The sequence below is a fragment of the Danio rerio genome, chromosome 13 (genome assembly GCF_052040795.2).
Source record: "Danio rerio strain M-AB ecotype USA chromosome 13, GRCz13ab, whole genome shotgun sequence".
Lineage (NCBI taxonomy): Eukaryota > Metazoa > Chordata > Actinopteri > Cypriniformes > Danionidae > Danio > Danio rerio.
The window spans coordinates 38,284,898-38,297,779 of record NC_141033.1 but is presented as its reverse complement, the minus strand read 5'-3'; the positions used below and the strand labels follow the sequence as shown (position 1 = coordinate 38,297,779).

The 12,882-nt window shown below is 34.6% G+C and overlaps 1 protein-coding gene across 1 annotated transcript in view; it reads right to left on the bottom strand.

Moving 5' to 3' along the window:
* Window positions 1-12,882, bottom strand: part of thbs2a (thrombospondin 2a) — a 41,828-nt gene that overhangs the window by 11,225 nt on the left and 17,721 nt on the right. The window contains exons 9-14 of the mRNA XM_087279637.1: window positions 7,901-8,077; window positions 7,167-7,340; window positions 5,422-5,549; window positions 3,665-3,817; window positions 1,306-1,524; window positions 78-185 (exon numbers count right to left, since the gene is read on the bottom strand). Coding sequence (XP_087135763.1) covers window positions 78-185; window positions 1,306-1,524; window positions 3,665-3,817; window positions 5,422-5,549; window positions 7,167-7,340; window positions 7,901-8,077 — 959 coding nt within the window. The remainder of the gene's footprint in view (window positions 1-77; window positions 186-1,305; window positions 1,525-3,664; window positions 3,818-5,421; window positions 5,550-7,166; window positions 7,341-7,900; window positions 8,078-12,882) is intronic.

Genomic DNA, 12,882 nt, shown 5'->3' with positions numbered 1-12,882 from the left:
CAAAACACAAGCTCAGCCTATATGCTTTAGATAAAACATTGTAGATATTAAATTATATAATTAAGATTTATGCATACAGTCTCATCCATGATTCCATCATTATCATCGTCTTTGTCGCAGGCGTCACCTTGACCGTCTTTATCAAAATCCTCTTGGCCTGAGTTTGGAAGTTTGGGACAATTGTCCTGCACAATGAAAGAAAAAAAAATATTTTCAATTGTCTTTAAATCTTACACTGGTTAACAAGTTTAAAATGATTTTTTTTATTTACATTTATATTGATTCTACATTATTATTAAATGGTGTAGAAACACTAGCATTCAAAGATTAGTGAAAATATGTTGTTTTTTTAATATGAATACTTTTATTCAGCAAGGGTGCATTAAATTAAACAAAAGTAAGACCAGACATTTATTATGTTATCATGCAAAAATGAGTGCAAATGTTTTATGTATTGACAATTCTTGTCAAATCAGCATGTTAGAATTAGATGATAGTATGGCATTGAATCACTAGAATAAATTACATTATTAAATTTTATAATTAAATTATTTTTATTAGGGTTAGTCTGAGACCCTCAGATCAACCCTGACCAACTGTCAGAAATACTCGCGGATACTGTAAAAATGATGTCACCACATTGATGAGTATTTGAAACAGTAAACCAATCTAATAATATCTTATCAAACAAGACATTTGCCTGCTAGGTTTGCTTAACACCGCACATGAAACACAGACATTTTTTTTCTGAATTTTACATTATAAAGAGGTTATTTTTCTATATTATTCATAATCAATTTTTATTTTTATTTATTTTGCACTGATTTTTATACAGTTATACTGTAAAACTTCAATAGATTTTGATTTGTGGCAGAACTTGTTTCAGTAAAATACAGTAAATAATATTACTGATAATATGTCTGATAATAACAATGTCAGATAATAAAAATACTCTAGTTTACTGTATGTATTTGTTCATGTTTTAATAATGCATAAGCCTGAGGCACACCTTAAATTAATTCTGTCCATTTATACAGGGCTAGTAGTATAACAAATGTTTCTACAGATACACGCTCAGGTATTGGTTCAGAATCACCGACTTTCTGAGCGCATTTACTGGAATCGCTATCAGGAAGGGAAAAATGGTGTCGTAACATAACAAATTATTATTATACATATTAATATTAATAAATTATTAGCTTTAGATATTAATTCTAAAAACTATTTCAATAATGTTATTAGTAACAATTTTAAAGTTATAACAACGTTGTCTTGCCACCATAGACGAGGAAAAATCTCCCTTACCTTTTTGCAGTGGTAGGATTGGTTGGCTCCACACACCAGGTTCTGATTAGGCCAGCCATCAAGGTCTGAGTCCTCGCCACAGATGAGTCCATCCCCAGCATAACCGATCTTACACTCACACTTAAACATGGGTTCGCTGAAGTGGCCAAGGTAAATGCACTCAGCAGACCTGTGGCAGTTGTGGGTTTTCTCCTTGCAGGGGTTTTCTTGCTCACACACCTGAAAAATAAACAGACAACCACTCAAAAGTAGTCCAATAAAGAGAAGTGGGTCATCGTCTGAGGAAACAACTGGGAATAATGTTGTGAGGCCCTTATAAGATGTACTATTGATAGTTTCCTACTATTTTGTTGATTTCAGCTGTGCACAATTGAGCAGTTTATTCGAAAAGCTATTGGATCAAAGATCTATGAAATGTGAGGCAATTATTTTCAGTGCTTTGTCAATTTACTGCTCTTGGCGTTGGATCTAAGCAAGGGATGCTTGAGGTTGGAGACGAACCTATTAACTGTGGACATTATGAAACTTTTGGGTTGAAAATGAAGTAAATGAGTCAGTTTTCCAAGAAATCTGCAAATTTTATTCATGAGAGAAGAATGGGAGAATGAGAGCAAGATCCATATGGTTGGCCACTGTTGTCGGCACTAAAGATTTTTTCCAATTAGCAGACTTAATTTTCTGTCCAAAATGTCGTGAAATACTGAGACTGTAACTCTGAGGCATTTTTGCGCACATTGATTAAAAGCCTTGACGTGCTAAACAAAGAGCAAACTGGTGTGATGTAATTTCGATCATAATTATGCCAAAATTAGTCTTTTTTTCAGTTCAAATCTGCTTGCTGAAGCAAACTTCTCGGAAAAAATTACTTTTAGCAGGTAAATACTGTCAAACTAGTAAATGACAATGATAATACAGTGCTGACAGGATTTTGCAGGTACATTTTTTAAAATTACTCACTTGTGATGGCTTGTAAAATCGTCCTTTTTTATTTCAACAACCATTGAACTCACAAACTCCTGGAAGAACTGATGAAAGGTAGAAGTAATGTTGGGGCTTCTTTTACTTTAAATCTATTCTGATTAATTTCAGTCAAGGTCAGGCATCCATGTGTATAAACACAGACAGTAAAGAGCTGCTTTATGGTAGAAATTGAAATATAATTTTAATTAAGAGCAAATCTGTTTGACATTGTAAACCTGATTGCTTTAAAGCTACTTTCCCTTAGAAATACACTTTAGGTGACTGGAATTGGAAAGCTAATGCAAATGCATCCACATTATCTGGTAAGAACTAAAAACATATCCTTGAACACTTGAGCTCTTAAATTTCTTTTTAAATCTCCCCTTTCCCTCCTTACTCTAGCTCATATCACTTATATTGCTTATATACTATATATGCTTTTTTATTGCTTATATGCTGCCCATCTCTGGGAGATTTAATATGGTAATAAATATGTATATGTCCATGTTTGTTCTTGGCGGAATAGATATGCTACGCTGCTGCTGCTTTGAATATTATGGCACACCAAGTACCAAGACTTGAAACTGCCAGCACATTTACAAACATGCAGTCTGAGAATATAACACTATGCAACTCCCTGTAGCAGATAAAAACACAGGTGGAGCTGGAGTGGGGGAGGGTCTCCGAAAAAAATGTGCTGCAACATTACAGCAAAGAACAATACTGAGCATATAAAAAGTTGAGAAGCAAGCTCATTGGCTGTTGAGGTAACAGCAACCAATCTCCTTTAAAATGAAGTTAATGATGTAAGAGCAGATTTAGTTTTTATTATTATTATATTTATTCACTGTTATATTGTTACATATTTATATACATTTATTCACCCCCCCCCCCCCAACCCTTGTTTTTGCTTGTTTTGGAATCTGTTGGCTGCTGCATATTAATGTATGCAATACGTTTGTATTTTTGTAACTAGTCTAGTTTTTTAATTATAAAGAGTTAAAAGCATTAACAAAAATGTTCCCTGTGATGCAACTAATGATGACTGATCTAAAGCTCTATCAATCAAGCTACACAAATTTCCACTTTTTACATGAATAAAAGGTCATACAGCTTTTAATATACAGTAAAACGTGTAGATATCTCAAAATTATTCATTTGAATAATCAACAGAAATGAAATATAAAAAGTGCAATCTTGCCGGAGAGAGAAAGCACATTTCAGTATTGTGTGTAATATGCATCAGACGGTCAGCGAACGGACTGGGGGGGGCGTGTAGGCGCTCTGTCTGAGTTTGAGACTGGATTCAGCCAAGCTAATGAGTCCACAATGAGAAACTAACACATTTATATAGTTGTGCAATAATCAGTTCAATCTGTCTGTACACAGCATAACTGACCTGTTTATTTAGCTTGGCAGCCTCCACTCCCATTCCAAACGGCTGATTGCCTTTGTATCGAGGAGGACAAGGCAAGCAGTGGAATCCTGGGTCTGTGTTGACACAACGCTGGGAATCACCCACTTTATAGCACAGATCGGGGACCATGTCACACTATAGGAACAGAAGAATCAAAGAGAGATGTTAGTCTTACATTTCTTAAAAATGGTCAGAAAGACTGTATCCAGCCACTTTTTTATATTATGATTTGCACTTCCAGTTTGCACTGCTTTTTTGTCTTCTTTTTAGTCCAACTATCTAGAAATTCTAAAATCAAGAAGCATTTTCTAGACAAGCAAAAATATTGGCTTGTTTTTAGAAATAAGTCAAATAATAAGTGGGTTTTTTCTTAAAACAAGCAAAATAATCTGCCAATGGTATAAGCAAAAGAATCTAATGTCAAAACGTAAACGGTTATTTTGCTTCCCCCATTGGCAAATTATTTAGCTTATTTTTAAGGAAGCACTCACTTAATTTTGTCTTATTGTTTCTGAAAACAACACAATCTTTTTTGTCTAGAAAATGCTGTGGTTCCTAAGATGTTTTTGCTATTTGGGCTTGAAAGAACTCTAAGTATGTTAAAATCTTAGGGTGTACTCACACTAGCCTAAACTGTGCCCAGTGATGTTTAACCCCCATGTCCCGGTTCTTTTGATAAGTGTGAGTGCTCCAAATTGCACCCAGGCATGGTTCAGTTGGCCAGCCCTAGCCTGGTAGGAAGAGGTGTGCCAAAGCGTGGTTTAGTTGGGCTTTTCAAAGTGCACCTGAGCACGAAACTAAAGACGCAACGTCACTTTTAAGGGACCATTTTATATGGATTTATTAATCATTCTTACTTTTTAATGAAAGCGAACTGTCATAGTTTATTAAGGATGCAAAGCCCTCGCTGCACGTCAGCTGCACCTTCAGAAAACCTGAAGCACTATGACGTTCATGAACATTTATGAGCGTCAAAAGTGATGGATCTGTTGTACTGAGCGAGTCGCAACATCAATGACGTAAGAGTGCTCAGGCTCGGAAGGTAAAAAACAGTGTGAGTGCAGGCTGAGGGGAAAGGGGAGGGAGGACAATTGAGCCTGAGCACGGCTCAAGACAACCGTGCCTAGTGTGAGTACACTCTTAAACTGTAGGTAAGAATTTTTTCTTTGAAATCACTTTGAATGATAAGATTGTGCAACAAATAATTCCCTACACATAACTAAGTGATAGGTATGTTTAACTTAGCTTTATTTTTATCTGTAATGTTACGCTTGGTATTTTAACCTGACATTAATATTAGCGAAGCTCATTTGAGTTTCTGTTTGATTCCTTTAGATATTTTCTCTTTGTATTCACTACAATGCAGTAATATTTAATATATATCCGTGATTTAATATACATCCATGCTTAAGATTGTAAGGTTTTTCATGGCTTGCTTAAAGTAATTTATTAATATTATAAATATTTGAAAGATGAACTGTGAGGAGAATAATGCCATCTCTTTGTATGTTTTTAGTTTTTAACACTTCCCTGATTGTTTAATATTTAACAGAATTTACACCAGTAAATCACATAAAGCATTGTGGGTTCATATAAACTTTGGATAGCATGACTGTGGGATGAGTGTTTTTGATTTGGCTTTGCTTTCCGTGCTGAATTGTGAGCAATGCAGTATAACAATCGCTTGTCACACGGCTCTAACTTCATTAGGGTTTTCCCAGCGCTCGTTCTCTTTGTACCTCATTGACATCCTCACACACTTTTCCATTGCCCCGGAAGCCGAGAGGGCACGGACCACACTCCCACGAGCCGTCAGGAGAGCTTGTGCATTCAACACCCCCGAAACATGGGTTAGACAGACAACCATCTGAGGAAGCAGACAATAAATGAAAAGGGAAAGGCCAGAAGATTACTCATTGGATTGATATGCATTTCTTCTCAACACAACACTGCTCCGGGTGTGTGGCCACAGTGTGTTTTCGCTGCTGTGTGTGTGCACACTTGGATGGGCCACGTCACGACTTTCACTTTCACTTCACTTTACAACTCTACTGAACTCATACAATACATAACTTGTTGGTCTAAAAGGATAAATTATTACAATTTAAAATTTAGTTTGTGTTAAAATATATTCCATGGAAATTTTAATTACAATAACAAATAATCTAATAAATTAAATAATTATTAAATAATTTTCCATAATGTGTGTGTGTGTATATATATGTGTATTTCTTTTTTGTACTGAGATGTTAACTCTGTACATACCACTGAACATCGTTTCATTGATGTATTGTTGGGATAGGATAATATTTGCCAAAGTAAGAACAAATTGTCAATCTGGAATTTGAGAGTTAAAAAAAAGATAAATATCATAATAACTAGTGATCTAATCCTTACAGATCGCTGGTAAACTCACAGATTGCATAGAAGTACAAATCTGCTGGTGCATGGACTACAATATAAAGTCATGCAACACACACACGTCTGCTCCAAATCTCCATTGATTAGACTCACACAGCTGAAGCTGCTCATGGACTGATTACTGCACTATGAGTTAACTTGTTACTTATGTTGTCTGCTGAATGCCTTCTGACCTCTAGCCTGATATTTGACCATGATTGGATTTTCTGTATACATCTGTTTGCCCCTGTGTTGATCGTTGCTTGCCTGACAACTATTACTAAACCTGCGTTTGGATCCGCACTCCCTTGTCCAGTGCCCAATTTACATTACAATTAATACTGGGAAATTTACCTGTAAAGTTGTCTAAATAAAGTGCTTAGTAATGCACATTACTATTAAAAAATTGAGTTTGTATATATTCACAGTAGAAATATTTCAAAATATATTCAAGGAATATAATCTTTACTTAATATTTTAAGGATTTCTGACATATATTATGACCTATACAATGTATTTTTGGCTATATACCCATTTAACATTTGACTGGTTTTGTGGTCTAGATCAGATATGTATATACTTTACATTTATTATTAAATTATTATAGTGTTCAGGCTATGATCATTAATGTTGTAACACACATTTATAATAAGAAAAATTGTTGGGACCATTTTATGTATGTATCTTTAAGTGCAATTTATATAGAATTTATATTTTGAACGCATATTATGATTTAGAGTTTCTTTATAGCATATAGCAATGTTTCAAATAACATTATTTATCAGCCCTGGAACTAAAAACTAATGTTCCCGATATATGTGAAAAAAAAGAAATCCCACAAATGTGTGATTCCTTGCTTGACTTATGGCTTAAATAAACAACTTTTAGTCCAGTAATTAGGAGCATTCTTGAACCTGAATGGATGTTTATTTACCTTTACGTATTATTGTAATCAATAGTTTAAAAGTAGCATAAAAACATGCATCTAAATAAACAACAGCTGCTAGTTTTATTATGACCGAAAATTGAACTTAACAATAGGGACAAGGTAGTGTAAATGCCAAACTATATAAAGGTAACATACCCACAGGACAGTCCTGTTTATTACAGGCATTAGTGTCTACGGAATCTCCAGGGCATTTCTTTCCTCCATACTGTGGACGAGGGCTGTTACACACACGTGTTCGTGTCCTCGTTCCTCCACCACAGGTGACAGAGCAGACTGCCCAAGGAGACCAGGGGCCCCAGGCTCCATCAACTACAAGAGGAAGAATGTATAATTAAAGCCATATTAGAGTCAAAGGTTTTTACAAAATCTATTTTGTAAATCGGAAAATAAGAACAGTCAGAAAAATATATATAAATTCATAATTATTTGTAGAATGAAATATTGTACATAATCAGGCAAATTAAACTATGCATGAGTTCATCCCTCTGTAATACCCTTCAGAATATAGATATGAATAAAACTGGTCATTTTAGTGTGTGCATGTGATAATAAAGTAGATTTATGGTTTAGTCAGAAGAAAAACATTAATTTTGAGAAAATAAATCTATTGTATTTGAAGTGAACAGCTACAGCAAAGGATGAAGTGTGACAAAGTAAACACTTAAAGGTGTATTTTGAATATTTTCTTTACACTGAAATTAAATACCACTTCATGAAAAGCCCCAAAAATGTACATGTGAATGACAGGTGTTCTTGCCTTTAGTAGGAGAAAACAAATATTGAAATGATTTTAAACTTACACTATGCACATGGTCTCAGCTTCATTTTACAAGACTATGTCTAGTGTACACAAATGTAAAAGTGCTCACTTGGACAGGGTTTAGCTTCACACTTTTGCGTCTCTCTCCCACTGCCCTCACAGTCCTTTCCTCCCAGCTGAGGAACAGGAGAGTTGCAGTGGCGAATTCGTGTGATTTGTCCTTCTCCACACGTCACAGAGCAAGATGACCAGGGGGACCACAAGCTCCAACCACCATCTTGACGAACTGGAATGAAAGTCAGAGAACTAGAATAATTACCAGAGTTTTATACTGTTTGTTTACTGCCTTCAAGTCCATGAGGAAATCTCGCTCTGGAGTTTGGAAGATGCAATGATGATATGACGTGTGTTTAATTAAAGGTATAAAAAATTGTAGATGTTAGTTTCAGTTTGTCAGTTTTAGTGATTTAGTGTGCTCTAAAACTGACAAAATTTTGTGTGTAGAAAATATACAACTGTTATAAACATCCAAGCTTGCAGTTTGTCGCTTCCGCCTAAATGGATCAACAATTTTTTTCATGTCACTTCATACTTCAGTTTCTCATAAAATTATGACCAATCAAATGCTCTCTAGTATCTGATATGCCACACCACCTTCAAGACGCATCTCATTTGCTTTTATTTAATGTACTTGAGCTCAACCACTCTCACTGGTAGGGCTGTAAATAAAATGAAACTCTATTGGCTGTTTTTTTTTAAAAGGGGAAGAGCTTCTCTGAGTCTCACCCTCAATTCATTTGCCAGTTGAGATTACATCAAACATCGAATAAAAACTGCACATTTCAAAGCACTTCACAGGACCTTTAAGCAATTTTGGCCAGATATAAATTTTGCTCAATCTGCACAATACCATTGCAAAAATGCTCTTGAAAGTAAGAATCATTTGTATTCTGCATGAATACATTCAACTAAGCAAAAAAGTCATTGAAGACATATAAATTTTTTGATTTTAGCCCCTTATTCAGTAATGAAGAGCACATGAAGAACAGAAACATTCATTAGATGTGCATCATTTTAAAAAATAAGTAGATTTTTGGTGTTTAATAGCATCGTTAAGTGGCATTTATGAACATCCCAAAAAACGAATTCTACAATAAAACTTAACTATGCATAAAAACCAATCTGTTATTAAAATCTAATAGCTAAAATTAGCCATTCAAGTAAAAAAAAAGTCAGTGAAGACGTTTATATGCTTTGTTTTTAACATCATTTAGCAAAATAAAGAGCAAGAACAATTTGATCAGCATAATTGTTCAAATTATATAGACGCTTTGTGCATACAATATTTAGCGCTGTTTATAAACTTCACAAAATATATTAGAAAATAAAACTTAACTACGGCCAAAATCCAAGCTTCTACCAGAGGTTTAAAGGGTTAAAACAATATTCTGAGGTGCACTTATCTAATAAACATCATTACTTTGTCCTGAATTAAAGGCTGTGATAAAGCAGCAAACAAACCTGCGCAAACAATGACATCTTACATTTATATTAGTACGAAGCATGAGATCCAAGAATGACACAACAGGAATGCCTGTCAGTACACATGATGAAGCAATGACCACCTGGACCCACCACCTCTTGCTCATCCATCTTTGGGTTTCAACATGGGAGAAAGCTGATGGTGTATTCAGGCCAGCAGTGACACAATAAGCATTAATTGCGTCTGCTCACACACTGTCAGCTCTGTTCTCCTGTTCCCATGAGTCCATGTGTTTGATAGCATAAAACCAACAATATGTGGATTCATTTAATTTACTAGTATTCAGCTTAAAGTGTCATTACAGGCTTAACTAGGTTAATTAGGGTACCTAGGCCAGTTAGTGTAATTAGGCAAGTCATTGCTAATAATATTGACCTTAAAATGTTTTTTTTGTTTTTTTTAATAAAAAAATGGCTTTTATTCGAGTCAAAATAAAACAAACAAGACTTTATCCAAAGGTAAAAATATTATAGGATTTACTGTAGGATTTCCCTGCTCAATTAAACATTATTTGGGAAATATAAAAAAAAAAAATAATAATTCACAGGAGGGTTAATCATTTTGACAACTGTATATATTTTAGAGCAGTAAATGCAACAAAGGCCAGTTTGTCCACGTCTGTCCAAAATACCAGCTGGTAACATTTGTCATTTATAAAAAAAAAACAAAACATTTGAGTCAGCTGTAAGCCAGAGTTAGCATTGGTACACCACAAAAAGCCATATGCCGCTCATTAAAACCTCCCCAAGTTTAAGTGATGAATACCAGCTCATTCCCTGGCTGATGGAAAGGAGTTTATCTATTAGCACAAGCTTCATATATATATTTACAACCGATGCTGAAAGAAAACACCCATGTTGTTACAAAACCTGCCACAAAAACAGGTCAGTATCATGTCACATTCTTCAAGGAAATATCTTAAAATTATTGTTTGCTTAGTGTGACAAATAGGATTTTAGGTGATGCAACATTCAATCAGTAGCAATAACCTTTTTGATGAAATGTATGTAAGTGAGTGCAAGCCATGGTAAAAGGACCTATTACTTCTTGAGCACTTGTTACATTCGCCAAACCTACATGGCTCTGTTGTCATTATTAATCAGTGATAACTGGTTGATATGGGCCCGGTTGACTCAAAAATTCTCTCACAACTTTTGAAAGTTGTTTCAAAGCATATGGATTTATTTCCTCTGTACTGAAGAACATAATAAGACACATTTGTACAGATGGAATTTGTTGCAATTTTTTATTCCATTAATGTAAGTCAAAACAGAAGATTTTGAACTATTTAAAGGGCACAAAAGCATTATAAATTTGATCCATATTTTTACGCTTTTTATTTTAACTTCCTATATTAGCTTGTACATTTAAACTCTATTGTACCTACTGTATATAAATTTCATGGCAGTTTTTACCTGAAATGGTGTGTATCCCTAGGATTCCAGTTTGGATGTAGAAGGCCCTGATTGGATGCATGCTTGCTCACCAGTTGGTTTAAAGCATATAAATAAGAGTGTTGTGCAAGCTTCTGGAGGACGGTGTGGCTACTTGGGCTTCCTCCTGTCAAGACCATCTCTTTCGTTCTGTAACCTTATGGTTTCGTTTTGAACTATTTATATCATGTAGTTAAAGTTAGTTGTTAACATATCTTAAGTTTTTTATCTTTATTTATCCCTAGACATTTATTTGTTTGCTTGATTTGCTGTTCTATTAGTTCTATGCATAATAAAAAAGTCGTATACAGATCATTTTGTTGCCTGAGCTCTATTTTGTTGCAACTCAAACGAAGGGGTTGTAACAAATGGCCACTAGTGGCAGTAGAAGACAAATTTAGTCCTTTTTACACAAATTATGATTATGGGGCAGATTATTGATAAAAAAAATCTTCCTTTCTTTCAGGTTCATTTAGGACAAACTACAGTTTAATTCAGAATTATTAAACCCCCTAAATTATTAGCCCTCCTGTTAATTTTTTCCCCAATTTATCTTTAACGGACAGAAGATTTCTTCAACACATTTCTAAACAAAGTAGTTTTAATAACTCATTTCTAATAACTGATTTATTTTATCTTTGCCATGATGACAGTAAATAATATTTGACTAGACATTTTTTAAGACACTTCTTTGCAGCTTAAAGTGACAATTAAAGGCTTAACTAGGTAAATTAGGTTAACTAGGCAGGTTGGGGTAATTAGGCAAGTTATTGGATAGTGATGGTTTGTTCTGTAGACTATCGAAAAAATATAGCTTAAGGGGGCTAATAATTTTGACCTTAAAATGGCTTTTGAGAAATTAAAAACTGCTTTTATTCTAGCCAACATAAAACAAGTAAGACTTTCTGCAGAAGAAAAAAACATTATCAGGCATACTGTGAAAATTTCGTTGCTCTGTTAAACATAATTTGGGAAATAATTAAAAAAGAAAAAAAATTCAAGGGGGGTTTAATAATTCTGATTTCAACTGTAAATGCATCACTCACTCTACATTCAGATTTTAATGTGTAGCGAAATGTGCAATCTCAGCAGGCACAGGACGTCAACAGGATGTCAGATTGCATTGTACCCCAACAACGTGGGATGTTGCATTTTGTTTGGAAATGAAAATTGGTTTGACGTCAGAACCCAGCGTCAGGCCGACGTCAATGTCCAACATCGGATAGACGTTGCATTTTGGTCACTTTCCAATGCAACAAAATATCAACGTCTAATGATGTTAAAACTTGACATTGTGTGAACGTTACCAATATGACGTTTATTAGACGTTGGATTTTAGTTGCAGTACCTGATGAATAAATGTCAGTATTTGACATCAATATGATGCTGGTTTAAGATGTTGACTTGGTGTTGGATTTTGGTGACTTTTCAACACAATCTAAACATCAACAATATATCAGTGTCATTTCACGTCATTATTAGACGTCAAAATAACATTGTCCTTACACGTTGGTGACTTAAATCTAACCTAATATTAATTAACATTTTATGACGTTGTGAGTCTGCTGGAATGACTTTGTAATATTCTTTTGCAGGCACATATGCATTTTTTCCAATGAGCCTCATTTGATTGAGACTTTCATTGTGGGTTTGCATCTTTCTGAAGCACAAAAGCACTCATTGTAATTGAATTCAAAGAGCAAATAGTTTAATCTTCTTTTGACTTATAGGGAATAAACAGTCATTCAAGTATGTTACAACTTAATGACCAAATTCTCATTTTTGGACAAACTATTCCTTCAAAAGCTCAAAACAACAAAAGCAACAGCCAAAATGTGTTTTTCCCCATACAGATTTAGAGATTCTGGCAGAAGCTAAAAGTAGAATATGGTTTTCGTGAGCTGATTCTCTTTCTTCCATTTTATTATTTTTAACAGCTGTCTCGATAATGTGACAATGGTGGAGATGTTACAAATGAGTGGATTTTTTTATGATTGCGATTTGCCCTTACACACCTGAAACAAACCAGGGAGACAACAAACTGCGCACTAGCAGTTATAAGGTGACGGACTGTATTTCTTAAAGCCACAAGCAACAGGATTCAGTCCAATACCA